The following is a 26,698-nucleotide window of genomic DNA, read 5'->3' as shown; positions in this document are numbered from 1 at the left end:
TTCCGCCCAGTGATAAATTTGCGGGACTTCAACGAGTGGCTGGTCTACCGCCACTTCAAGATGGAGGGGATCCATCTCTTGCGCGATATTCTCTTTCAAGGGGACTGGATGGTGCGTCTGGACTTGAAGGACGCTTACCTCACGGTACCCATTTTTCCGCCGCATCGGCGGTTTCTCCAGTTTCACTGGGACGGAGTGGTCTTCGAGTTTCAGGCGCTTCCCTTCGGCCTTTCGTTGGCCCCTTGGTGCTTTACCAAGCTCCTACGGCCGGTGGTGGAGACTCTTCGGGAGAGGGACGTTTGATTGATCATATATCTAGACGATATACTGCTGTTGGATCAATCGCCGACCCGTCTTCAATCCAACTTGAGCATGACTATGGCTCTGCTCCAAGATCTGGGTTTTGTGATAAACGCCCAGAAGTCGGAGCTTCGCCCGGTGATGCAGATTACCTTCCTGGGGTTCCTGATCGACTCGGGGACGGCCTCCCTCAGCCTTCCCCAGCAGAAAGTGACCAAAATCCGCAAGGAACTCTCTCAGGTTCTGAGGAAGGACAGAATTTCCCTTCGTCAGTTGGCCCGCATTGTGGGCCTCCTCTCGTCCTCGATCCAAGCGATCTTCCCGGGCCCCCTTCATTACAGGGCCCTTCAGCGATTGAAGGCGCAACACCTCAGGAAGGGGCTGACATATTCCGAACTCATCTCGCTCACGGACGAGACGAGGACGGAATTGCGTTGGTGGATCGAGCACATGAGTGCGTGGTCCGGGAGAGCGATCTTCGGTTCCAGCCCGGACCTGATCATCAAATCGGATGCCAGCAGGTCGGGTTGGGGAGCGCGCTGTGGCGATAGAACTATGGGGGGCCGTTGGTCGGAGGAGGAGCTCCATCTGCACATCAACTGCTTGGAGCTACTGGCGGGCTCCTTTGCGGTGAGGTCCCTGACTCACCATCAGGTGTCGTGTTGCATCCTGCTGCGCATGGACAATGTGTCAGCGGTGCAGTACATCAATCGCCTGGGAGGCCCTCGGTCCCGGGCCTTGGCGGAACTGGCGAAGGACTTCTGGCACTACTGCCTGGAGAAGCAGATTTCGGTGACAGCGGAGTACCTTCCGGGAACACAGAATTCGATTGCGGACTGGCATTCAAGGAACTTCCGCGATTTCAGCGACTGGAGCGGTCAGTCTTCCAGGGTTTGATGGCCAGGTGGGGTCCATGCTCGGTGGACCTATTCGCGTTCAGGCTCAATCGGCAGCTCCCGAGGTTCGTGAGTTGGAGACCGGACCCGGAGGCGTTGTCGGTTGACGCGTTCCTGCAGGATTGGTCGCACGAGCTGGCCTACGCGTTTCCCCCATTCCTGATGATTCCAGGAGTGGCGGCGCAGGTTCGCCGTCAGCACGCGTGCATGGTCCTGGTGACCCCCTTCTGGCGAGCCCAGGCGTGGTTCCCGCAGCTGCTGGAACTCTCTTGGGATTGTCCGATTCTACTGCCCTTGTTCCCTTCACTGCTATCGGGTCCCCTGGGAGAACCGCATCCGCTGGTACTTCAAGAGACCTTATCCCTTATGGCATGGAGGATCTCAGGGGACGTTGGCAAGACGAACGCCTTTCGGCGGACGCTGAGGACCTCATCCGTCGGGCCTGGGCCCCGGGAACCGTCAAGAGGTATCGTTCGGCTTGGCAACGATGGCGTCGTTGGTGTCTGGGAAGACACGCCGATCCCGTGGGGTCAGACGTTAGTCACATCCTGAATTTCTTGGCTGAGTTGGCGCACTCAGGGCTGGCCTATCGCTCTATTAATTCTTTCAGATCCGCCATTTCGGCGGGACATGCCCACATCGATGGGAAACCGGCGGGGGAGCACCCTTGGGTTTGCAAACTAATGAGAGGGGCTCGGCTGTCTAAACCCCCGGAACCCAGGTATAATTGCCTCTGGGATGTGAACATCATTCTGCGTTTTTTACGCTCATGGCCAGATAATCAACACCTTTCCAGGAAACAACTGTCGGCAAAGTTGGCGATTCTGCTGTGCCTGGTCTCGTGTAAGCGAGTCTCTGACGTGAGAGCGTTGGATATCACGGCGCGGATGTTCACTCCTGATGGAGTGACCTTCACGATAGCAAGGAGGACTAAGACTAATATCAGGTCGGTATCCTATCCGGAATTTCCAGATCAACCCAAGCTTTGTGTGGTACGGTGTCTTAGGGCGTATGAGGAGATGATGACGGAATACCGCCCTCCGGGGGAACACCAGCTCCTCATCGCCCTGCAGAAGCCTTTTAGGGCGGTTTCCTCTCCAACCATCGCTAGGTGGGTCCGTTGGATCATGACCGAAGCGGGGGTGGACGTGACCAGGATTTAGGGTTCACTCCACGAGGGGTGCAATGGCCTCTAAGGCAGTGCAGGTAGGTGGTAGATTGGAAGCCATCATGAACACAGCGGATTGGTCCTCCGAGTCCACGTTCAAAAAGTTTTATTACAAACCCATCTATGGCGCTGCAACATTGGTGGTGGATCAGCTTTAAACCTGCATAATCCTCGCCTCCGTCCTGACATAGAATGAACAATTTCCTAGCTTACGTAACGGAAAGTTTCAATTCTATTAAGGACTAGGAGGCGAGGATTATCCCTCCCGAGACTTGGTGGTCTCGTCCCACCCTGGAGGCTGCGTAAGTTCAGTAAATATCATCTTACAATATGGGTTTCAAATGTATATTCTGTTTGCTGCACTATACTGGTTACAATCCTACTATATTTTTCTGTGTGCTAAACTCTGCTTGACATGATATTCACAATGGTACTTTGTTGTTGGATGCGAGGTATACTTCCTTGTTATGCTTCCTTCCTTGGAGAAGAATTTGGATAACGGGGTGTCTTGTATTGGTGTAGGACAAGACCAGAAGATGGACTGATGAGATGTTCCGAGACGGTTCCTCACAGAGAAGAAGAGGAAGCGGAAGGGACGTCAGCACCAGATATACGGCGGATGACCTCGCCATTGGATGATAGTTGCTATGGACACTGTGCCCCATGTGCTCATGGGAGTTGTGGTTCATTTTAAGTTTTTGGTGATGTTACTTTGAACTTGCTATTTTAATAAAGAGAAGAAAGGACTGCATAATCCTCGCCTCCTAGTCCTTAATAGAATTGAAACTTTCCGTTACGTAAGCTAGGAAATTTTTTATTTTCTATGACAGAGGTAACATGGGTTAACATAACTTTCTACCAGGCCTTATGCGGGAATATAGCTCAAATGGTAAATATGGCATGTTCATTTTGGGTATGTATTTTCAGGATTTTCGTTACCCAGCAATGTCATCACACACTCTGTTCAGGGCATAATGGTTTGGAGAGGATTAAACTGAACTGGAGGGTAGCCCTGTTCCACTAACTGTCACATGTAACGATCATACTTGGCATTAGTCCGGTCTTGTGTATTGTCATTTGGTGTCGGGCATTCATGGATTTAATTTGAGGAAAGTGTGGGGAGGCCACTTTGCCGTTTCGATAGAAGATACATCTAATGAATCTAACAATCTCTATGTCTTCTGGGCCATATATTCTTCAGAGCGTTCATCCACTGTGAACTACATGATGGCTGGTTACTGTAGTGCAAATCCTATTTCTGATTTTCAAAGCACAGGGTGTAGAATCAGATAGTTCTTTGTTTTGATATTCGTTTCATGGGAGACATCAATGGAAATGTGTATTTTGTTATCCAAATAATTGGAATGGACCATTATTCTTAACTGATTTCTCTCCTATAATTTTGTCTTCACTGGGAAACAATTATAAGCCTATGGTTGCCTCAATTGTCTTCTTTTAGAGACTGTACCCTATTCAACTTTTGGCATTCCAAAGGGTGTGGAAAGAGAGGCCCACTGCCTCTTGTATAAAAGATCTAGGGCCAGATGTAGGTAGGCAAATACCGGTCGGTAAAGGCCGAAATTCGGTAATTTTGGCCGTTACCGACCGGTATTTGGAAAATGAGATGTAGGTGGGCATTTTACTGATTCGGTAATTTACCGAATCGGTATTTTAAGGAATCGGTAAATCACTGATTCCTTAAAATACCGAATCGATAAATTACCGCTTTTGCTATGGAGGGAGCACTCAAATGAGTGCTTTTCCCCTTTTAGGATTCGTTATTTACCACCAACTACAAATTGGTGGTAAATAATGAAAACCTTGGAAAAAGCATTTTTTTTGCTTTTCCAACAGTGCCATGTTGCAGACATACATGCCCAACGGGCATGTATGTCTGCATCATGTGCACCCATACACAATTGAGGGGTGCAACAGGGTGTCAAAGTGACACCCTGCCACCCTTCAAAGTTTCCCCCTTTTACCGAATCGGTAAATACCGATTCGGTAATTGCCATTTATTCCTATGGGCCTCCAGGCCCATAGGAATGAATGGCAATTACCGAATCGGTATTTACCGAAACTTACCGATTCGGTAATTTTTTCGATAAAATTACCTACATCCCATTTGCCTGTTCTTAAATACCGAATCGGTATGATTCGGTATTTAAGAATCGGTAATCTGGGATTACCTACATCGGGCCCCTAGAGAATGCTGTTATGTGTGTACCCAATTGTTTTTCTTACACCACAAAAATGCAGATGTTATCCCTCCCACTTCTGTGTTCCAGATTCTGGATTTTCCTTTGAAGATTTCCCAATCAGGGGTGGGATAAATTGTTGCCTTCGCAGTGTACACAATTTTATTAGTGATATCTAGTCAGGAAGTGAGAGTGGCAGGTCTGTTCGTAGCATCTTAACTAATTTCATGATCTGCAGTAGAGGACTCAACCACACCTAAAGCTATATGAAAACATTTCAATTTGGCCATTAGGCTTTTCAATGTGATCTCCACCATGTCATCTGAGAGGCGGGAGTGAGCTTTTTTTGTTTGCCACTTAGTGCTTCTGAAAATAGCAGGTATCTGGTGGCTATGTGGTTAGACATATAAAGGCCAAAATATATTTTCCCATGTCCTGTTAAAGCATACAATCAATGGGGGTAGGGAGATGAATTGAACCAAACACCTGGTATTTTGGTTGCCTCTTTTCACAGAGCTGTTTTAAATTGTGGCGAAAGTGGACAATTGACTAGGGCCCATCCCTGCTTCCTGACTCTATATCTACTTTTTCTTTTCTCTAATAACCTATTTCTGTAATCTCTCACCCTTCCTGACCTCATTTTACCTCTCTCTCTCTACTTATCTGTCTACCTGCCTCTTATGTACTTTTCACAGCATCATCTACCTGCCTCTTATGTACTTTTCATAGCATCACTCCTGTTTAACTTGCCTACCCTCTCATCTCCCATCTCTCTTTTTATATCTCAGATTCCTCTACTTTAACACCGTCTACCTCTCTATCATGTTATACCCCCATCTTTCTTTGCCTCAGCAATCACTAAATTCCTTCTGTCCTTTCTACCTCAGTTCTCTATCTATCCCGTTAGCTGACTAGTGACTACCACTAAATCTTGTTTTCACTGTTGGTGTCTACCATCCTCTACCTCCCTTTCTCATCCACAACTATATAGCTTATGTCTTTACTTTTACTTCACCTCAACTCTTCTGCCTCATCCCCTCTCTTTCCCCCTTTCTATCTATATTACATCTTTATGTATCTACCCCACCTTTCTTTCACATACACGGTGGCATATATACTAGCCCCTTGCACCACCGGTACGTCACGTTTTCCCATATAGGAAGTGACGCACCTGCGGCGCAAGGGGTTTGTAAATAAGCCCCTCTGTTTCACTTCTGTCTATCTCACCTCTCTCAAATATACCTCCCTACCCCACCTCTCACCTGTCTTTGGACCTCACTTATTTTCCTATTACGTCTTCTTATTATTCTCTGTTTACTAGCTCTACTTCCCTACTACACTCCTCTTTCTACTTCAAGCCTATCTTTGCACCTCACTGATGTTACCATCACACCTCTCTGTCTCTTTACTCAATCTACTTCACCAAACTTCATTTTGTTTTTGACCTCACCTCATTCTCTTGATCCACTTCTTTCCACCTCACCAATCTCTATCTTTCACACACCCTCTTCCTTGCCTCTCTACCTTATTACTCCCGCTACCTCATAACTCACTCATTATCACATCTCTCTGTATCTCACCTATTCCCCCCTATCTCTGTTGCTAACTGCATTTTGAATTTACCCCATCATTTGTTTTCTACCTTACCTCACCTCTCTACCTTCCCTCTCTTTCTATGCCTGCTCCCTTTTCCTCACCTCTCTTTACTTTACTCCTTTCTACAACTCTATTTCTCTACCTTTTTTGCTATCTGCTTTCTTATCTATCAACGTTATCGCCTCTATTTATTTCAACTCAAACTCTCTACCTCCCCTCTCTCTCTCTCTTTATAGCCTCACTATCTCACCTCTCTATCTAGACCCCACCACCCCCTCAACTTCACTCTCTCACTATAGGAAAGTGCCCCTTTTTGTCATGGTCAACTCCACTTTTTGCCACTGGTGCTGATGTTTTTTGACTGATGTGCACTGGGTCACTGCTAGCCAGGCCCCAGTACCAGTGGTCTTTACCTAAAAACAAGGTAAATAGTCTAATTATAACACAATTTGCATAACATTTACCACCCCTGTAAGCCCCTAGTAACTGGCATGGGTACTAAAGAGGGTCCAAAAGGCTGCAGCTTGTATTATGCCACATAAGGGATCCCCATACAAATTGCATGTATCCTACCACTGCAGACTTTGTGCCATGGTGCAAACCATGAGAGAAAACACGACATGGCACACTCACTAAATGCCATGCAAAAGTCACTGCATGTAATATATGTAAGTCACCCCTACAGCAGGCCTTGTAGCCCTAAGGCGTGGTGCATTATATTACATTTGAGGGCATATCTGCACAAGCAGATATGCCCCAGTGCTGTTTGCTGATAGAAAGAGCAGCGTTTGACCTAAAGAATACAGTTGACCGCAACAGGGTTACTGCGCTACTCCTCTTGGACCTCTCAGCTGCCTTTGACACGGTTGACCATGACACTCTGAAACAAAGACTCTATGAAGCCGGCATAGAGGGAACTGCTTTAGACTGGACCGCGTCCTACCTTCGAAACAGAACTAATGTCATCCATACCCCACCTTTCTCGTCCAAACCATACTCCACAAAAGCAGGGGTCCTCAAGGCTCTATCATCTCGTCCATACTTTTCAACATCTACATGAAGTCATTACCAGTACTGATCAATAAATTTTACCTCACGTGCTATAACTATGCAGATGACAGGTGATTGGAAACATTACAACCCGCTTGCCGCGTGGCCTGATGAACTGGGATCACTGCCTAAAGTATCGAAGGAAGTAAGAAATCTCGGTATGACCATGGACTCCAAGCTGTCGATGAATGCCCAAGTGGACAAACTAGCAAGATCAAGCTTTGCTACTATAAAAACGCTGCGACGAATTTTCCCTAATTTGGGATTTCCACACAAGGTCCAAGCTACCATCTCCCTTGTTCTGTCCAAACTCGATTACGCCAATAGCCTCTACCACGGATCACCTTTAACGACCATGAAAAGATTACAACGGATTCAGAACTCGGCTGCCAGACTACTCTTGCATATCAAACCCCGAGACCACATCTCCCCCGCCTTGAAAGCCCTGCATTGGTTACCGGTTGCCAGAAGATCCACGTTCAAGCTGCTTTGTATCACCCACAAAGCAATACATAGAATGGGACTGCTCTTCATCAGGAATAAAATCACCAAACACATTCAACAAAGGAACCTCCGCTCTAAAGGAGCATCTCGCCTCAAAATCCCACCATACAAGAAAAAAACCATGGGTGGCACATCCTTCTCTGTTCAAGCAGCCAAACTATGGAACTCTTTACCCCCCAACATAAGGTCCACCGAAAACCACCTTATCTTCAGAAAACTCCTCAAGATTTGGCTCTTACCCACATAAGCACCATACACAAACAGAAATTTACAGCATATTCCTCTGTATACAAGCATTTTTCACTATAGATATGTACCTATCTTCGTGTATTACTTTGTATAAACATGTGAAATAATTATGTTGTTGAGATAAAAAATAATAATAAATAAATAAAAATAATCTTTGGTCTACATGTACATACTTCCATAGTGCATCTATGTACCTTCCATGTACTTGGATCTGTGTGTCTGTTACTTTTCTCCTGAAAAAGCATATCCAATGCACTACCTTATTTCTCATCCTGTGCCTCTATCAATATGTTTAATTTACATATACTTACCTTCTTTATGTAGCTACATACTTTCAATGTAATTATGGATCTATATATTTATCACTTTCTTCTAATTTAGCATTTTCAATGCACTACCCTAGTTCTCAGCTTATACTTCGCTCAATATATCTTCTAGCCCAACCTTCTGACTCATCTCAAACTTCTTCTACTACTCCTTCAAATGCACTACCCTATCTCTCATCCTATACATCTATCAATATATCCTCTACATCCACTCTCTCATTTATCCCAAACCCCATACCACTACTATGATTGCCAAAATAACCCTTTCTAGACTCTCTCCTACTCTACCCCTCCTTGCATCATCTGACACCTCTTTTACTATACCGATCCCCCAAAACAAACCTTTCTAAACTCTTTCCTCTGAGTCCTCCCCTCCAAAACTGCTTTTTACTCATCCAAAAGCCTCCTCCTATTGCTAAGACCTAAAAAGAATCTCACTTTTATCCCTCCACTATCCTTTTCAATCGAAATGAACAGACTAACATGTTCACTTCTCAAATTCCATATTAAACTATACTAATATACTACCCAAATAACTGAAAACATATCCACTACTCAAATTACTTCATATTGTTTTACTATACTAATTTTCAACATTAATCCATTATGGGTTCCGGAGTGGCGTGCTACTCGCCAGAAAAGCGATTCAACACCCATCAGGGGTAACAAGTACTATATGAATGAAAATCTTTCTTCCCCTTTTATCCCTCCGCTATCCTTCTCACTCCAAGTAACTGACTAATATCCAACACTGAAATTACTTCATATTCCACCATATTATTCACCACTATTCCTTTGTAGGCTTCCTGAATACCGTGCGTCAACAAGCGCTATATAAATACAAACCTTTGTCCTCCTCTATCCTTCTGCTATCATTCCAAATCCAAATAACTGACTAATCTATTCACCACTTAAAATGTACTTGCATGTTTCACTATACTAATTCAACACTAATCCTCTATGGGTCCCGGAGAAGCGTGCTACTCGCCGAAAAAGCGATTCAACTCCTCGTCAGGGGTAGTAAGCGCTATATAAATGCAATTACAATACAATACAATTGCTAGAAGGTACAAGTGCACAGAAAAGACATGTTAAGTATATGTACTGGACACTATGAGTTCCTTAGCTACATGATGGCTTTACTGAAACCTATGGTGTTTGGTATCAAACATTTTGTCTTAATAAGCCTGCATTGTTGCCAGCACAAGATTCATTTTGTCATGCACTCAGAGGGCACCTTAGAGGTGCCCCCTGAAAAACCTACCATTATCTATTGTGCTGGCTGATGGGGATCGACCAACCTGCTACCACTGATGAGTATCTGACACTCTTCAGGTGAGAGCCTGCACTGTCTGAGGCCAAACACCTTCCTGCTCAAGAAGAAGGCGTTCACACCTCCTGCAGCTGGATGGCTAGTGATTTAGCATACCAAGGCCAAGGGCTTCAAAGCCCATGCCGCCTTTGATATCCAGCCCCGACTTTCCCCAGACCTGGGGGATGCCACCCCCTGCCCCCAATTTGGCACCAGGACAGGCGGGAAATTAGCTTAGCATGTAGGTGTGTTGCACCACCAGGCTAGTCACACCCCTAAGGGGGGCTATCTTATGTACTCCATGAAAGAAGGGTTCCACCATCTTGTTTTGGTGGAATTTGGAACTCTGAGATAGGGTAATGCCCATCTCCCACAGGAAGTGGTCATATAGGGGTATTGTGACCCCAATGGGAAGTAGCCTGCTGGCTACTATCCTTCAATCTCCTCAACACCGTTACATTTTGTATTTAGGTAGCCTCCTGACACCAGAAACTCAGATTTGTCTGCCTGAATGAAGAACAACAAAGAAAGGCCGAAGATGTGAGAACTGTGGATCAGCATCACCTTTGGCGCAAAACCCTGCGTGACTGTTGCTCTCTCAGCAAACACCAGCACTGACTCATCCAGAAGTAGAACAGCCTCCCCAAATACTTAGAGGTCTGCCCATGAGTTTCTCGACCCAGCAACATCTCCCTTGGAGTAGAGGAGCTACTCCCCTGCAAAAGCAGACACTGACTGCAGCTGCCCGGTACACTGTTTTGCCCAACGAAGGAGTAGCACCCCAGCAAGAGGTCTTTGTGCTCCAGGATGTCAGATCCATCCCCTTGTCTTTGTGCTCCAGGAGGTCTAGTTGGGAGACTCCAGTAACCCCAGAGTCACCCTGCACCAACACCGTGGTACCGGAGCCAGTTTCAAGCATCAAGGCTTGTTTGTGTTCAGTCGGAACACCACCGCCACCGAAACTTACCTGCACCTTGAGGTACTTCAAGAGAGTCCAGCTCCACACAAAGAATGGCTCTGCTGTGTTTCTTTTCCCTCTTCTACAAAACCCCCCGAGAACAGTGACAGCCTTTAACTCACCGATTCGCCGGACAAAACACCTTTGAACCTGAGCTTCTCAGCCTAGGCTTATGTAAACCGATGGTGTCTCTGTGGTCCAGAACCCCTCAATAGCTGAGCCCCCCCCTTAGGTTCTGCCGGACTGGTTCTCCAAGCCCCCCTGGCAACCTCTTTCTTACAGGTACTTTTCAAATTGACTTTAACTGGTAGCATTCAGCACCTTTGCACCCGGACACCCCAGGGCAGGTAAACCTGAACTCTTGGTGCTTTTTTGGACCTTGGGTCCTACTTACCTTAAGTCCAGAAGAACAGTCCTGTAAGTCGTCTGTAAGTGTGTCTATGCAGTGAATGTTTCTCCCATAGGATAACATTACCGCGTTCGAGGCTCAGACCTCAAATCTGACAGCTGTAATTTTCTACAGTTTTTACTGTATAATTTGATATTGTTTGAAGTACTTACCAGATTCCAATGGTCTTGGTGTCTAAATTATATAAAAATGATATCCTATTTTTTTTAATTGGTCCCGAGTTTCTTCTTGAGTGTATGTTTAATTTATTGACCCTGTGTGTTCAACAAATGCTTACCACTACCCTTTGATTAGCCTAAACTGCTCGCCCACACTGCCACAAAAGAGAGCATTTGGAATTATTAATTTAAGTCCTGTAAGCCAATAAGGGTCTTCTTAACTTTCTACATAATGTACCTAATTTTGGTACACTACATAAAAAGCCAGCTTCCTACACTTGGTCTAAAACCATTTCAACCTCACCTTCACCTTTCCCTACCTTATCGATGTCTCTCCACTTCACCGCTTGTCTCTAAAACTTATCTCTCTTTCTACACATCACCCCTCATGCTCTACTAGTCTCTGGATATGTCTTTCTATACCTCACTTTTCAATTGGCCTTTTCTCTTGCTCACCACTCCTTCTAATTCGCATTGCTCTACAATTTTCAGATTACATTGCCCTCCTATGTGTCTGGAATAATGAAAATCCTAAAACAAGTACTTTGATTTCACTCTTGCTGCAAGAATGCCAGTGGGGAAAGGGGATTTGTGACTATGAATATTGGGCTATTACAACAATAATTTCAAACAGTATGTCCATGGGAATTATTTTTATACTAATGTATACAAAAAGTGATCAATTAAATGCTTGAAATATTCTGAGCACTGGTAATTACTCGGGCCACATCCCCCAATCCATTGTTATTTTGCACACCATGCCATCTCAGTTTTCGACCCAGCTATATGCAAATCAGTCTTGACCCTGCTCCAATGGGATCAGTCCAGCCCAAACAGCCAGGCCAGGTCTCCCCTTAACCGGAACACAAGCAACCTAGGACTGGTTTAGCCTTTATATGGGTGCAAAAGCAGAAAATGGCTTGGTTCCACTGATACAGTGTGCATCTGGGCATACCCATCCTGCTTACGGCAAATTAGAGTGGGGATATGCAGAGCCTCTGGTCTCTCTCTTATTCCATTCTCCTTTCGCTGTTTCTTCTAAAGGCCCCCATATTCTCATAGTATTTGGTCAGTGGTGGAGGCGAGGAGAAACGGAAGAGTGCATTGGTCCCATTGGATCCAGTAAAAGGTTGGTGCAGTCTGACAAATTGTTTCCAAATTGTAAAACAAATACTGGCATATACATATGCATCCTCAAATCACTTGAATGTAGGAGATTTTGAAAAGTTAAGTAATCACCCTGTTTGTCAGACCATGGGAAGTTTGCTTTAAGAACCTTTCTTTTTTAACATTGTTACATAGACTGTAAATAAAAATCTGTTCTGGACAAGAGAAGGAAACTTGTAGCGGGATAATATGTTTTCAAATAGGCCTTGCTTTTATTACCATGCCATAGAGAATATTGTCTGAATTGAAGACGATAATTCAAAAAGCATGTTTGACATCACACTCCAAAACAGTTGTAAATAAGTTTAATGAACCCATTCTTCTTAAAAGGCATATTGGAGACTCACAGGGACATCATATTAGACTATTGTGGTCTTATATGAGCTAAAACATGGAAGATGAACTGCAGGATGTTAGCATGAGCCATGACCCACTGAAAAGGTTTTATTTAAAGGGACCCAAACTTTACATCACAAAAGCACCACTTAGCCTTTCTGAGCTAATGTTAAAATAACATCATTACCTGAGTGCAGTCTGCAGAGATTTCGTTCCATGGTACTTGGTATTTATCTCCAGAGCCTTCTCAAGGAACCTCATAGCCAGATCACATTCCGAAACAGCTTGTAGAACTATACCAATGTTACTCTGTCAACAATGGTGGGAAGAAAGTAGGTTAATACACTGTTCCTGGAAAGATAACATTATTTGATTTGCCAAGTGAGCTATTGTTCATGTATAACTGGCACGCCACAACACGTCCTTTCCTCTATACTAATCATCACGTGGTAAGTATTATACAATTTAGTAGTTGATTATTCAAGAAAATTCAAAACGGAACAAGTCTTTGATCAGTACATACATCCACCCTGCAGCAAGAGCTCCAGTACTGAGAGGCATAACACGAACACTTAAGGTGCACATATACACTTGTAGTAATCTAATTTGTAAATTGGTGAAAGTTCCACGTAAAAAGGGTTTTCTTTTAGATTTTTTAGAATTTTCAAACATGGAAAAACAACTATTTAAGACGTATAGTTGGAAGCAGAGTAAATATTAGACCAGTAAAATAACTGTTTTACAAGAGCTGCTACAAAACATCTTTAATGAACTAAAACAATGCCCTTCTATGTACTTACATCCAGAGTAGCCATTGTAGGATGATCCTCTCCAGTCACAAGAAGCATCAGGTAGCGTGCACGGTAAAGTAGTTTCAAGGCCACTGGAAGCTGAGCATTTGCAAAGCAGAATAATGCAAGGAAGACCTACATGTATAGATAGAGAAAAAAAAGTTTTTTTATCGAAATCTAAGTCACAACATTGCATCATATATGAAACAATATTTAGATTGATTAGCTATTTCAATGTATATGCATGTAGGGAAATATTGTATAATCTTTTTTAAAAGTATTGCTTATTTGAAATTATCGTCAAAAGGTTTATTGTTTAGAATTCTTAATGTAGACACAAACATAATAAATTGTTCTTTTTTCATTAGAATGTGCATGGACCCTTTTCCACCCTGTAGGAGTAAAACAACAGCAGCTGGCCTAGAATTTGGAAGCAGTCTCATGAAAAGTTGAGGAAAAATGGCAATAAGGCAATCTAAGCACACACAAAACCTCACTGCCCACGATTAGAAATAATAATGATACACTCCTAGTGGTGTCCCTGAGTGGTGACTGCCTGGTCCCTCTCGGCCTGGAGACAGCGATGCACCCGCTTACTGGCGGGATTTGGACATTTCAGACTCGGATGAGAGCGGAGCAACTCAGGGCCTTCAGGATCAGGGCCGTTTCTAGGTGTTTTGCCGCCCTAGGCGAGAATTGAAAAATGCCGCCCCCTCCCTTTTTCTACCATCACTCTCTCCCATGTCATCCAAGCTAGAAGAATAAATGCATTAGATATAAAATAACTTGTATTCAACATTAAACAATAAAACACATCAAACATTAAATAACTAAATAAGCACTGTCCATGATATTGGCAGGGGTGTGGAATTTAATAAAATATCTACTTGTCCATGGGACAGGTTGCTTCATAAATCTACTTGTCCTGTAACAAAATTCACTTGTCCCTTTGGTGTCATGTAGTGCAGCGACAAATTATGGCTGCAATCTCATTATATAAGAGCTCTGATATAGCCTCTCTGATTATGCCAGGGCTCATACCATAGTAGTGTTTGAATACTTGCAATCCCCTTATGTTACTATGTTTCCGCAGATCAACATACTGGGCTGAAGGTAGCGGTAAGCAATATTTTCAGGGTTAGAATGCCCCTTTGAGTCTGTGCAAAGCAACTAACTTGCATGTTTTAAGGGTTTTCAACAACTCTTCTCTAATATTTTCCCTTACTGAGAAATGCTGGAAATGTATTTAGTATTTCTTGCCCTACTCCTGCAAATTATTGAGAATTCACGAAAGTCGTATAGCTGCACTTAATGCAAGGACATATACCATGGGTGCACTTTTGAAACTTTAATAATTGAGCCCCTGATTTGGTCTGGCGTTGACCATGACCTTTTACGTTTATTAAAATTCTGTCTCTCTATCGGCTGGCTTCACGAGGAGCATATTGGCACAAAAAGTAATTTTGTTCAGTGCCAGTAACTGTGTCAGTGTGTGCTTTTTGAGACCAAAAACAGTTTTTCCTTTTGCCAATGTTTGTTATAATGGTGAGGACCTGGTAGCTCCCACACCAATAAGGTTTTCCAAAACCATGCCAAAACAATTCACACAGAGACAAAACTAAAAAGCTGACCACCAATTTCAGACCCTACTGGCCTTGCCAATGCTGGTTTATTTTTGTTTCCCACAATCCTATTGAAACTGATTACACTGATTTTCCATTGTGAATATTTTTGGGAAATACTAGCATGCATCAACACATGTTATTAAATGATGCGGCAAAGAAATGGTACCTTAAATTTTGCAGTAGTTTAGCGAAATGATTTTTTTCTTGCTTTCATTTTTTAATGAACATTTTGGGAGCATTATACATAGCATAATATTGATAAACTTTGACAACATGTGTATACATTTTTATACTGGAACCACTGTCAGTAGTGCAGTCTGAACTTACAACATTTACTCAGAGCGCTAGATTTTAGTACTCAACTGTGGGGGCAAGAGAGGGCATTTTTTCTTGCAAGCAATAGGATCCAAGGCACCCTTGCTATACCACATCCAGGTGGAACAAAGGCTAAACTTTTAGACAAACAAATGTTGCACCAAGCTATCCAGGGGACTGACAACGCGGTCACCTAAACATTAAGCCACTCTACGGTTGTTTGCGCTATGGATTGTGGTCACATCTCCAGCCTAGCCACCAGCCCTGCCTCTGTATACTTATATGTTCTATGGTCTGTGATCAGAACTCTAGGCTGGCCACTGTATGCTTGTTTGTGCTCAGGCCTGTGGTCACAACACCAGGTTGGCCACTGTATGCTTGTATGTGCTGTGGTCACAACAGTAGGCTGGGTAAAAGCAAGCAAACCCCTCATACCAAGAGGACATGGTTGTATATACAAACAGCTACAAATTCCCCAGGGCTCAAATTAAAACTGCAGTCTGCAAACCGACATCAACCCTTACCTCTTCATTCTACACCCAAACCTAGCACAGTATGTAGACTTCTGCTCCCTTGTGGATACATCAACTGAAATGATGTGGGATGGGAGAATCTGTAGGGATGGCTGTACTTTCGCATACGGTGGAGTTTAGGAAGTGGGGTCAAAAGAGAAACAGGGGTACTTACCAAGGAGACAAAGGCTTTACACAAATACTGAAAAGTAAACAGCGCCTTCCATCATTTACACCAGTGTCTACTGCAAGATGTTATTGGACTTAGCTTAATGCTGCTTAATATATGGACATAATGGGGGGGGGGCTCAAATAAAATGTGGGTGTTGTTCTGGCTGTGCTATGAATCTGTTGAGGAGTTTTGGTCAAAGATGGGTGAAGGTTGGTGAATGTTGGTGGGAAGTGTGCATACTAGCCCCCCTATCATGGACCATACGACCATCTGGTTGTCAGTCTATTAATTTCAACACACTGAGTGTAAGACGAGTGAAGTTAGGTGTTTAGGGTGGGTGATCCCATTGAAGATAAAAGAGGTGACTTTAGGGGGGTGATACAGGTTTGCGGAATGGCTAACCCCTTCCGAAGTCTGCAGGAAGTACTAGGAAAGAGTGACGATAATTCAAAGTCAGAGGGCTCCCTTCAGGGCCTGTTGTGTGGAGTGCCAATACCCTGTATGTCCTTTGTAGGGTGTCCCACCCAAGCACAGTCTAAGACCTTTCCTTCAGGGATACAGGTTAGACCACCGTGGAGTGATGACTGCTCCACAAAGTAGAGGCCTCGGGAGGCCGAAGCAAAGGTTCTCTTCCTCCTAGAAGGGATAAGATGATGATAGGCGATGTTTGAAGGATGTTGGCAGACCCGTTTGCATCAACCTGCGGGTGCACCTTAAGTTTCCGCCATGCACTGTCCCTGAAAATGTTGAAAACTGAATATGTACAACCTATGGTGTTTGCATTGAAATCAGATTGGAAACCGCGAGAGGCCACCAACAAACAGCAGGTCTACAACCTCCAATGGGAAACTACCTAGAAAACAAAATGCATAGTTGTTTATGCAGCTTCAAAGTTCACTAGTTTTTAAGCGCCCTCAGATTCTGCCTACCCCTCCAGGATCCAAGCCAACATTACACGACAACATGGCCGGTCACCAGACCGCATTATCAAGGGCTTCAAGGGGCCACCTTTGCACTTACAACCAAGAGGCTGCTGCCCAAGAGAACACAGTAAGTACAGCGCCGTACTGCAAGCTTCACCCTCACTGGATGCTGCCCATCAACATGCCAGCAGCCTGCACTATGCAGACAAAGCTATCTCCAGCCAAGAAGCCCCTCCCGACATTTCTTAAACACTCTCCCAGCATCATCACACACATGTTCACAAGTCTCACTAGGAGTGCAGAAACTAAAGCCACGGTCCTTCCTTCCTCCACCTCGGGCCTCTACCCCAAACTTGCCAATGGTTTGGAACCAAGGGCCTAGGCGAGGGCAGAGCAGTTGAGTGTAATTTTACAAAAGTATACCCACTACCAGTGCTTAATTTGTACGCAAAATAAGTGCCAGGGCCCTCGCCGATGCAGATGGAGGTTGGAAGATGTATCCACAATGGGCAGTGCCATTCCCCATTACGGAGGTGATCAATTTTTGTATGAAAGGTCAGTCTTGCTGTGTCTTCCCAAGTGTGATGAGAAACTTGTTCCAGTGTATCTAAACTGTTAGGTTCTGTAGTGGGTAGGATCGATAGCAGTCCTCTAGTAGTTATTCCATTCACTCACCTAAGAGATGGTGCAATCGCAATTGGTGGAATTTCCCCCTGTAAATGCCCTGCGCTGGTGTTATCTCAAAATATGAATTCTCTCTCAGTGCATGGCCTTATATCTGGCGGTCACAGATGGTCAGCTACGAAAATCCCTTATGTACGGAAAATCCCCAGGACTTCCTGTATTCACTAGCAAGACCCTTACCTCCTGCCTCTTTCCAGATGCACTCACTGTGCTATCTTGGATCGGCAGAAGTTGGGGAGCCTACAGCTCTGCGTTGCTGAGGCGTGTCTTTTCTTTTGTATGCTGTACTAAGACGCGGCGTGGATGCAATTTGATACATAACTATTTAATAGCATGCCTATGTTGTGAAGATTTCTACGATTCTACGATTTATATGTACTTTTACTTTATGTGTTGTAATTCTGACAGTTACTTTAAGCAAATAAACAATATGTCTAATAGAGAGGAATTCTGAGATGATACTGACAAAGTAGATCCTCGTTCTGGTATCAGGGTGATTGGATTGGAGGATGCCACATTTGCTAGGATAGCTTAAATTGCCTGAAGCAATATCTGCGTTGCCTGTTTACATGTATGCCTGCATTCTGATTGTTGCTGTTTTGTGGTGGGGGGGGGGGGGACGTCAGCAAGTGCTAATCTGTTCCGGACGAGGAGTTCTAGAGTTCTGGTAGCCACTCCTTCCCTTTTTTGTGTCGCTCTGAATAATGAAGGGGTGACCCTCAGGGCCCCTCAGTTTTGGGGGTGAAGACAGGAGGGGGGGTCGTGCTCATATTCTGTATGTTTGCTAACAGTTATTTTTCTTCAGTACACGAGGCATTGACTTGGGTGTGTGTTCTTGTGCGGACAATGAGAGGCAGCATGCCGACTTTGCCCTCGACAATCTGGCCCACGGTGATTAAGGAGGCAAGAGATATTTGCTGTTCCCGACTCGACACTACTCTATGGTGCGCTCTAAGCTGCGCTGCGCAGCAGCATGTACAAGCAGCAGGTGCGCTTGCACAGTGCACTCCACTCAGTGCTACTGCCTGCATGATTTTTGCCGCCCTCCCCATTTTGCCGCCCTAGGCGGCCGCCTAGTCCTGCCTAATGGCAGAAACGGCCCTGTTCAGGATGACTGCTATGAGTCGCAGCTAGAGGAAGACGGAGGCAGTGCTACCGGCAGCACTCCTGTGGCCTTTGATAGAGAAGACAATTTTAGCTTAAATAAATCTATTACTGTAGCCAAATGCTTAGCTTGACATTAATGTGAAGCCACTTTGCAGAAATGACATGTCACAAAAATGTGCCTTTATTAAACTCACGTATGTTTGAGTGTGGAATTAATGTGAAGCTTGTGTTCGAAAGGAAACACAAACTAGTGGTGCAAAATGCACAAATCTATCATTTCTTTTGCATTTCTATTTCTAAGGACAAGACTAGGCCTTTTTCAACAAACATTTTAGGGAATGCTATACCATGGTAGATGACCTGTACTTTACATGCTACATGTTCTCATTGCATCTAGCTGCCACGTGTTCACACAGTAATGACTAGAGAACAGTATATTAAAACAAATAGAGCGTACAAGAAGCTGTGAATCTCGTGATTTACTCAGGAAGCTGAATAAAAATGTTTCTGTCTTTAGAATAGTTCATTGTTACGCAGTGCAACCTGAACAAGTTTATAGTTAGAGGCCGCTGAGTTTCAAATGAGAAATCTGTATTGGACGCAACAAGTATGAATGAATTAACCCAACTGACCCCAACTCCATCCCACCCGGATCCCTCCCCCCCTGCACGGTTTCTGACAAGTCCGACCATTCACGTACACACATCCTACGTCAGAGCTCACTCATACCTCCAGCTCCGGGTCGTGTTCTCTCGGGGGCTCTAGCCAAATACCTCTGTAATCGGCCCACCTCTTCCAAATCTCGTAATGTTTACCTGGGCAGCCTCGGGCAAGAAATATAGGCTTCTCCATCCCCATACAGAAATCTAGGCCCCTCTTCCATGCGATGAGTGACGGGGCCTGTGGATTCTTCCAGGCCCTCGCAATATCTCGTTTGGCCACCGTGAGTCCTAATAATAACAGATGTCTCTTGTAGAGGGTGCTTTTATTTTAATGTGTGTTTTCCTTAGGAAGTAAGGCAGATTCTAACTGAACTACTCTTAATGAGGAATTTCTTTCTAACTCTCTCCTTGCTCTCCTTTTTAGACCTTAGCTGAGAGCTACTTCTGACAGCTTTAGTAATTTGCCACTTGGGCAGTGACTACTTCAATTTATTTCCTATATCCTAATACATTTTCGTGTGTAGCTACTGCAGCACCCATTTCTCGCATAGGGAGACTCGACTGAGTTTTCCTGAACTGCTCTTAATGGGGAGTTTGATTTCCTTCTCAATATTTCTGTGAACGGATTTATCTGATTTACAAATTGAATAAAAAGACACAAACAAACTTACTAAACTCCTAAATGATAAATAAAGATGTTTGAACCGATCATAAAACGTTAATTATTGACTGAGCTAATTACTGAAATTGATGGGGTCTACTGAAGTGATGTAGTTCATGCTCCATTCTAAACCTGTGGCAAAGATCTATTGACTTGGAGAAGAAGAAAAGAGCGGAAGCACAGTCCACCTTCGTAAGTGATGGGTTGAACTGAGTAAAATGAATACTTTTCAGCGCTATCACCTTTATTGCAGAAAAGCAGGGGATCCTGACCCTGAGATGGAAGTGCGCATGTTATGTTATGTTATGTTATTAAATCATTTATTGAGCGCACTAACACTGATTAGTTTCTTGGCGCTAAATTGACAGTAACACAATCGAAGATGGGGAAAATAGATTAAAAAGCTTGTCTAAAAAGCCAGGTTTTCAGTGCTTTCCGGAAAGGTAAGAGATCTTGGCAGGACCGGATATCCAGGGGGAAAGTGTTCCATAAGCAGGGGGCCAGAGTTGCAAACCTACGTCCTCCGGAACGTTTAAGTTTGAAGGGAGGGGTCTGGAGGAAGCCTAGGTGGAGTGAACGAAGGTTGCGGGAGGGAACGTATCTGGTGATTAATTGATTAATGAATTTGGGGCTGTTGCCGTGTAGCGACTTAAAGATCATACAGCCTGCTTTGAAAGAACAGCGTTGTATGACCGGCAGCCAGTGCAGCTTGATGAGAAGGGGAGTCGCTGCCTGCCACCTTGGTTGCTTCAGGATTAACCTAGCAGCGTAGTTCTGCACCATCTGGAGACGCTTGAGTAAATAGTTTGGGAGACCCAGGTAGATGGCATTCGCGTAATCCAGATGGGACAGAACAGTGGCTATCACAACCTGGGTAATAGCTTCTGGCGTTAGTAGTCGCCGGACCTTCCTGATTTTTTTTAACTGATAAAAGCATTTGGAGACCACTTGTCCCACTTGTGCTTTTAGTGAGAGGTCACTATCCACAATGACTCCAAGCGTTTTAGCCGATGGTGATGGTTGCGGAGCTTGACCCAGATCTGAAGTCCAATAGTGAGGACCCCAGTACTTAGCACTGTCCCCAGTCAATACCAGTTCGGTTTTACCTGGATTTAGTTTCAGCTGATTTTGATCCATCCAGGATTTAATAAACCTCATGGTTGACTGGAAGTGACTAATAGATTTTTCGGAGTTGTCAATGGTGAAAAGTAGCTGCAGGTCATCTGCATAATTGAAAACTCTCACCTGTTTGTCTCTCAGGGTTTGTATAAGGGGGAGTATCTATATATTAGAGATGGGGTGACAGGGAGGAGCCCTGTGGCACTCCACATGGAATGGACTGTTTAACACCAGTCAGGTCCCCCAGGCGCACCGCTTGGGAACGATCCTCCAAAAAGGATCTCAACCAGCAGGCCGCCACGCCCTGTATGCCGGCCTGTCCGACACGGTCGACCAGAATGTTATGGTCGACCGTGTCGAACGCGGCCGACAGGTCCAAGAGCACCAGGGCCTGGGGAGAACATCTATCAGCACAGTCTCGAAGTGTGTCCAAAACTGCAGTGACCACTGCCTCGGTAGAGTGTGCAGGCCGGAATCCAGCCTGATGAGGGTCAAAGCAGGAGGACTCCTCCAAAAAATTAGAGAGAGTTTTCGCCACGTGTGCCTCTAGAATTTTTGCCAGGTAAGGCAATAGGGAGATGGGCCTATAGTTTGCCTTACATCCAGGATCCGCCCCAGGTTTTTTTAATAGAGGTATGACCGTGGCTTCTTTGAAGGCGGACGGGACTATGCCCGACAAAAGGGAGTCATTTAGAAGGGCAAGAACAGGGGTTGGGTAGGTGGAAAAGCATTCTTTCAAGATACGAGGGGGACAGATATCCAGTGGGTAGCCAGATTTGACTCTCGTCATTAATTCCGAGAGCTGGCCATGAGTTATGGGTTGGAAATTGGTGAGCGTGGCAGAGCCTGTCTTTATTGCCATGCCGGTCGTGATTGGGGTCTTTGATTGGGGAATGCTAGTTTTTATGTCTGTGATTTTGTCACTAAAGTAAGTATTGAGTGAGTCACACAGACACTGAGTAGGGATAACTTTAGGACGGACATTCTCCAAGTTGGTCAGTTCATTAAAGACAGAGAAGATATCTTTAGATTTATTCGATGAGTCTAGTATACGGGAAGATAAATACTCTACCTTTGCTGCAGAGATGGCATTCATATATTCCTTCCTTGCCCTAGTATATTTGATTTTTCCCTCGGTGTCATAATCACGGCGCCACAGACGCTCAAGGTGATGGAGAGCCAGTTTCCTGATTTTCAAATCGGCAGAAAACCATCTATTGGCATCTGTGCGCCGTACAAGTTTAATTCTTTTGTAAGGGGCATGGAGATTGCTGGCCGTTTGTAGCCAGTCGGTCAGAGAGGAAACTGACAGATTTATGTCATTGTCCAAGGAGGGAACGTCATTAGCTAGTGACTGTAAAAAAGCAGCCTTATCCATAGCGTTCCAGTTTCTGGCTAATTTGCCGGCAATTGGCACAGTGGTTCTGATGTGAGTAACACAAATCCTAAATTTAAGGATAAGATGGTCTGACCAAAGGCAAGGCAGGGTTAGCGGGGAGGTCACGCAAGTGGTGTTAGACCACACCTGGTCCAGTATATGTCCTTTATCGTGGGTGGGGGAGAGCACCAGTTGCTTAAAGTTGAGGTTAGACAGAAGGTCATGGAAGGCATGGAAGCGGGGAGCAGTCTGGCGCGAAGTATGGTAGACATGGTCCTGGCACCCAATTATCTCTTTGAGGAGACGGTGAAAATGGTGCACAAGCAACAGAGGCAAAGAGACCTCCAGGAAAAGGACTGCATCACTGCTACTGCTGCATGACTGTTACTTTCATATCACACTAAGGAGCAATCAAATAGGACTACAGACATCAGAGAAACAGAATCTGGGTAGGCCTTCTAAGATATTTGGGCCTCCATCAGTGGGTATTGGGGTCTTGGTTGTTATATGAGCAAGTAACAAACCCAAAGAAAGATGTGCTCCATGCATAACTGGATAGTATAAATAGCCCCTGCAGCAGAATGAATGTTATACCAGGCATTATTGAATATTATAAATAATCCCTGCAAGCATATTGAATGTTAAAGCATTGAGATGTACAGGTTACCCACACAATTATAGACAACAACATGCTGAGCCTCAGTTATGATTGGATGCTCCACGAGTAAACAGTGCAAAAAGGGCAGAGAGGATAGCTCCGGTACTAGCACACTACTCCAAATGGCCACACGGTACAATGGCCATCTAAAAAACCGACCTTCAAAATACTCCGCAGACCCTTAGGAAAGAATTCATGAGAAGATTGTGGCAAGTACATTGAGCAGCATGCTTTAGACTTAAAAAACACTCTAGTGTTGAGAATGATGACCTCTGCAAGGATGTGGATGCTGTGGGCCCCATAGTGATGGAGGTCGAGAACTGCACTGCATCTTTAGAGGAGTGAAATGAATCGAGGAAATGGAAAGACACACGGAGGATGTGTTGTCAAGAATCAAAGAGATTGAAAACCGTGCATGGGGGGGAATATCAGATTTGAGGGGCTGAAAGAAATAGCAGAAGGTTCAAATATGATATCTTTTGTAATTTACCTGTTTATGTCCTTATTTGAACCAAACCATCCAACAATTAGACAGAGCACTTTGAGATTGTCCCACTCTGCCAAAAACAAATACCCAGTTGGGAGATGTGGTAGCAAAATTTCACTACCATTTTAAAAAAGAAAAAGCAATGGCGCCTGCCAGGAAGCTTAAAGAGATTATGTTTAATGGACACTAATGCTGCCTGTACCAAGATCTCTTGTAAACAACGGTGCAAAGGAGATAAAGCTTCAGACTTATTACAGAGAAGCGTTGTACCAAAAACATTTGTCAAAAATGGAAAATGAAACATCCCTTTGGGATGGTGCACAACTACCTTGGAGCAACTCACCATGTCATGCACTGTAAAGAAGAAGCAAGAATTCTGGAAAGATACTTGGGAGTGGTTGAGGCACGGAATAAAGAGCAGCAATCAGGGTCCACACACTCAAAAATCAACATGAGTAACCAGTGGGATAAACAGAGGACAGAGAATGCCCAGGACAGGAGGGCAGCAGTGGAAAGAGGAGACATTGAGAAAAAAAAACCTCTAGTTCAGAGTCAGAACACAGCGATAAGAACACATTTAAATATCTGCAAGTTACTATCCCTATGCCAGGGCTGGTGATGGGGGCCTTTTGACATCGACAAGTATGCTAAGGTCGCAATGTAGAAAGGGAAAGCAGTGGGGAGGGGTCTTGGATGCTAGATTCACAAGGCACCTCCTCATATATGGTTGGAAACTGTGCGGCTACCCACTGCAGAAACTCACACTGGGGTGGTCGGGCCTGAGGAGTCTCTCGATAGTTGAGGACTTTTCTGGCACAGTGCAATCTGGGAGCTATATCCCAGCACATACATCAGTTTCTCTTTTCTTCTATAGGTATAGTTATTAGACAGACAGGAGAAGGTCTCCTGGGCTGTTGCGTTGGGTAGAGTTCAGGGATGAATGGATGGGGGGGGTAGTTAAAATGTTCAGTTTTGAAGGACAAATAAACTCACTCACATCACATTGGAAGTCTGTAGGGTTAACTCTGGTTCTCCCATCACCTCATCGCCACTTATGCTACTGCTCAAAGGAGAAAAACAGGGGTTTTCATGACACTGACCCTAGTCATAGTGAATGCCCTTTCATATAATGTTAAGGCGCTTAACCCCCCCTTAAAAATGAGGGGCAGAGTGGAGCTATTGCAAAACACAGTTGCACAGATATATAATGCCTTTAGGATATGCACCTCACAAGTAAGTGTCAAAATAAGGTGAAACATAGAGACTACCCAGGTCTTTCCACTTGCCCATAATTCATAAGCATAGCAGTTTCTCCATTTCATTAGGCATGGCTTCCCTTTGGGGGTGCTAGGCTGATAAGGCGGGAGATATATAATACTTCATGATACTTTAGAATGCCAACCCTTGACAGTGGCTTTCTGACAAAGCTTCTTTGCACTCTACAGGGCTTTGTTAAGGGGAATATAATTCTTACTTTCAATTTTAATTCAGTGTGAGACCCACAAATGAGCAGGACGGCAGGAAAAAGGGAAGCATCTGGAGCAATCTCCCCAAAAATCTAATTGATGATAAATTAACTGAGACTACACATAATCTGGCTGGAGTTATATCCTGATACTAAGGATTACTCATTTTTTTGCATGTCCATTGGAGGTAACCCTGAATAGACATAATCAGGTTAGTAATCCCCTCACCCCTCTTACTTAGAAGCGACAATTGAGGTTTCTGACTATGCCCATGTTAGAACATAAGTCTACCTTGGCTGAGTAATTGGGGGTGGGGGGGGCACAGGGGGTGGACGGCTTTCTGACTCCTGAACCCAAGATTACTCTGGGAGATGCTCTTAAAAGCAGAGCTGGAGAAAGGAGACAAGGAAGAGAAATCATTTTAAAAATAGCGGATCTACCAAAAAGAGCTAGAGGTAGGTGGGACCACCAATGTGTCTGGTCCCCACCTGAGTCCATAAGGGGGCAAGGTTCTTACACCAAGCCAAGGCGTAAGACAAAGAGAGAAGCACGCCCAAATACTTAAAGCCGTCTGGGGCCACGACCACATCCCGTGACTAGTCACCCAGCCAATCTCCACCCGGCAGAAGCCACAAAAAGGAATTCCCCCGGTTCATATAAAGGCCAGAGGTTTCGCCAAAAATCTGCATAATGTGGAGAAGGCATGGGGCAGTCCGGTCGAGATCAGTGAGCAAGAACAGCACATGGTCCGCATAGAGTGGTTTGCGGCCGGAGATGCCTGGCGCCCACTCAAAACCGCGCAATTGAGCAGCTCTCCGTACCCAAGCCTCAAGCGGTTCCATAGCTAGAGCAAAAAGGTAGGGGGAGAGCGGGCAACCCTGGCGTGTTCCCGCCCGACAACAAAGCGTTTGGAGACCAAATCAGCCACACGGACTGAGGCAGTTACATCTGTGTATAGCAGACGAATAAGGCCAAGCAACCGGGGGACGATGTTCAGGCGGGCTAGCAGAGCAAATAGATAGGTCCAACTAAGAGAATCGAAGCCCTTGTTCATGTCTGCCAGAAGGAGTGCAGCAGGAGTGCCAAGTTAACAACCGCAGCAATAGCATTATTGGCACATCTAATATTGTGTTGTGTAGCACGATGCGGCATTAATCCTGCCTGGTCTGTATGTACCAACCCTGCGTTATATGGGACTAGACAGTTGGCAATCACCTTGGCCAGAAGCTTAGCTCCCACATTGAGTAAGGAAATCGGGCGATAAGACGAGAAGTGGTCCGGTGGGCGGCCCGGCTTAAAAAAAAACACAACTATCTCAGCGTGTTGCCAGTCTTGCGGAAGGCTACCATGCTCCCAGGAAGCCTCCGGGGCAGCTAAGTACAGTTTTGAGAGTTGTGGGTGATATTTTTGAAAGAACTCGCAGAGGTAGCCGTTCGGGCCAGGGGCCTTACCCACTCGCATATCCAATAGTGCAAGCAGAAGTTGAACTACTGACAGGGGAGTGTCCAGCA

General features: G+C 44.8%; 1 protein-coding gene across 2 annotated transcripts in view; it reads right to left on the bottom strand.

Annotated features, from left to right (window-relative positions):
• LOC144792346 (clustered mitochondria protein homolog) overlaps nucleotides 1–26,698 on the bottom strand; it is a 487,620-nt gene that overhangs the window by 25,142 nt on the left and 435,780 nt on the right. For both annotated transcript variants that reach the window (XM_078667308.1, XM_078667307.1), the window contains exons 21-22: nucleotides 13,428–13,553; nucleotides 12,815–12,936 (exon numbers count right to left, since the gene is read on the bottom strand). In XM_078667308.1, the coding sequence (XP_078523434.1) occupies nucleotides 12,815–12,936; nucleotides 13,428–13,553 (248 nt within the window). The remainder of the gene's footprint in view (nucleotides 1–12,814; nucleotides 12,937–13,427; nucleotides 13,554–26,698) is intronic.

This window comes from Lissotriton helveticus, chromosome 11, assembly GCF_964261635.1.
Source record: "Lissotriton helveticus chromosome 11, aLisHel1.1, whole genome shotgun sequence".
NCBI classification, from domain to species: Eukaryota; Metazoa; Chordata; class Amphibia; order Caudata; family Salamandridae; genus Lissotriton; species Lissotriton helveticus.
This window is presented reverse-complemented; position numbering and strand designations above follow the sequence as displayed.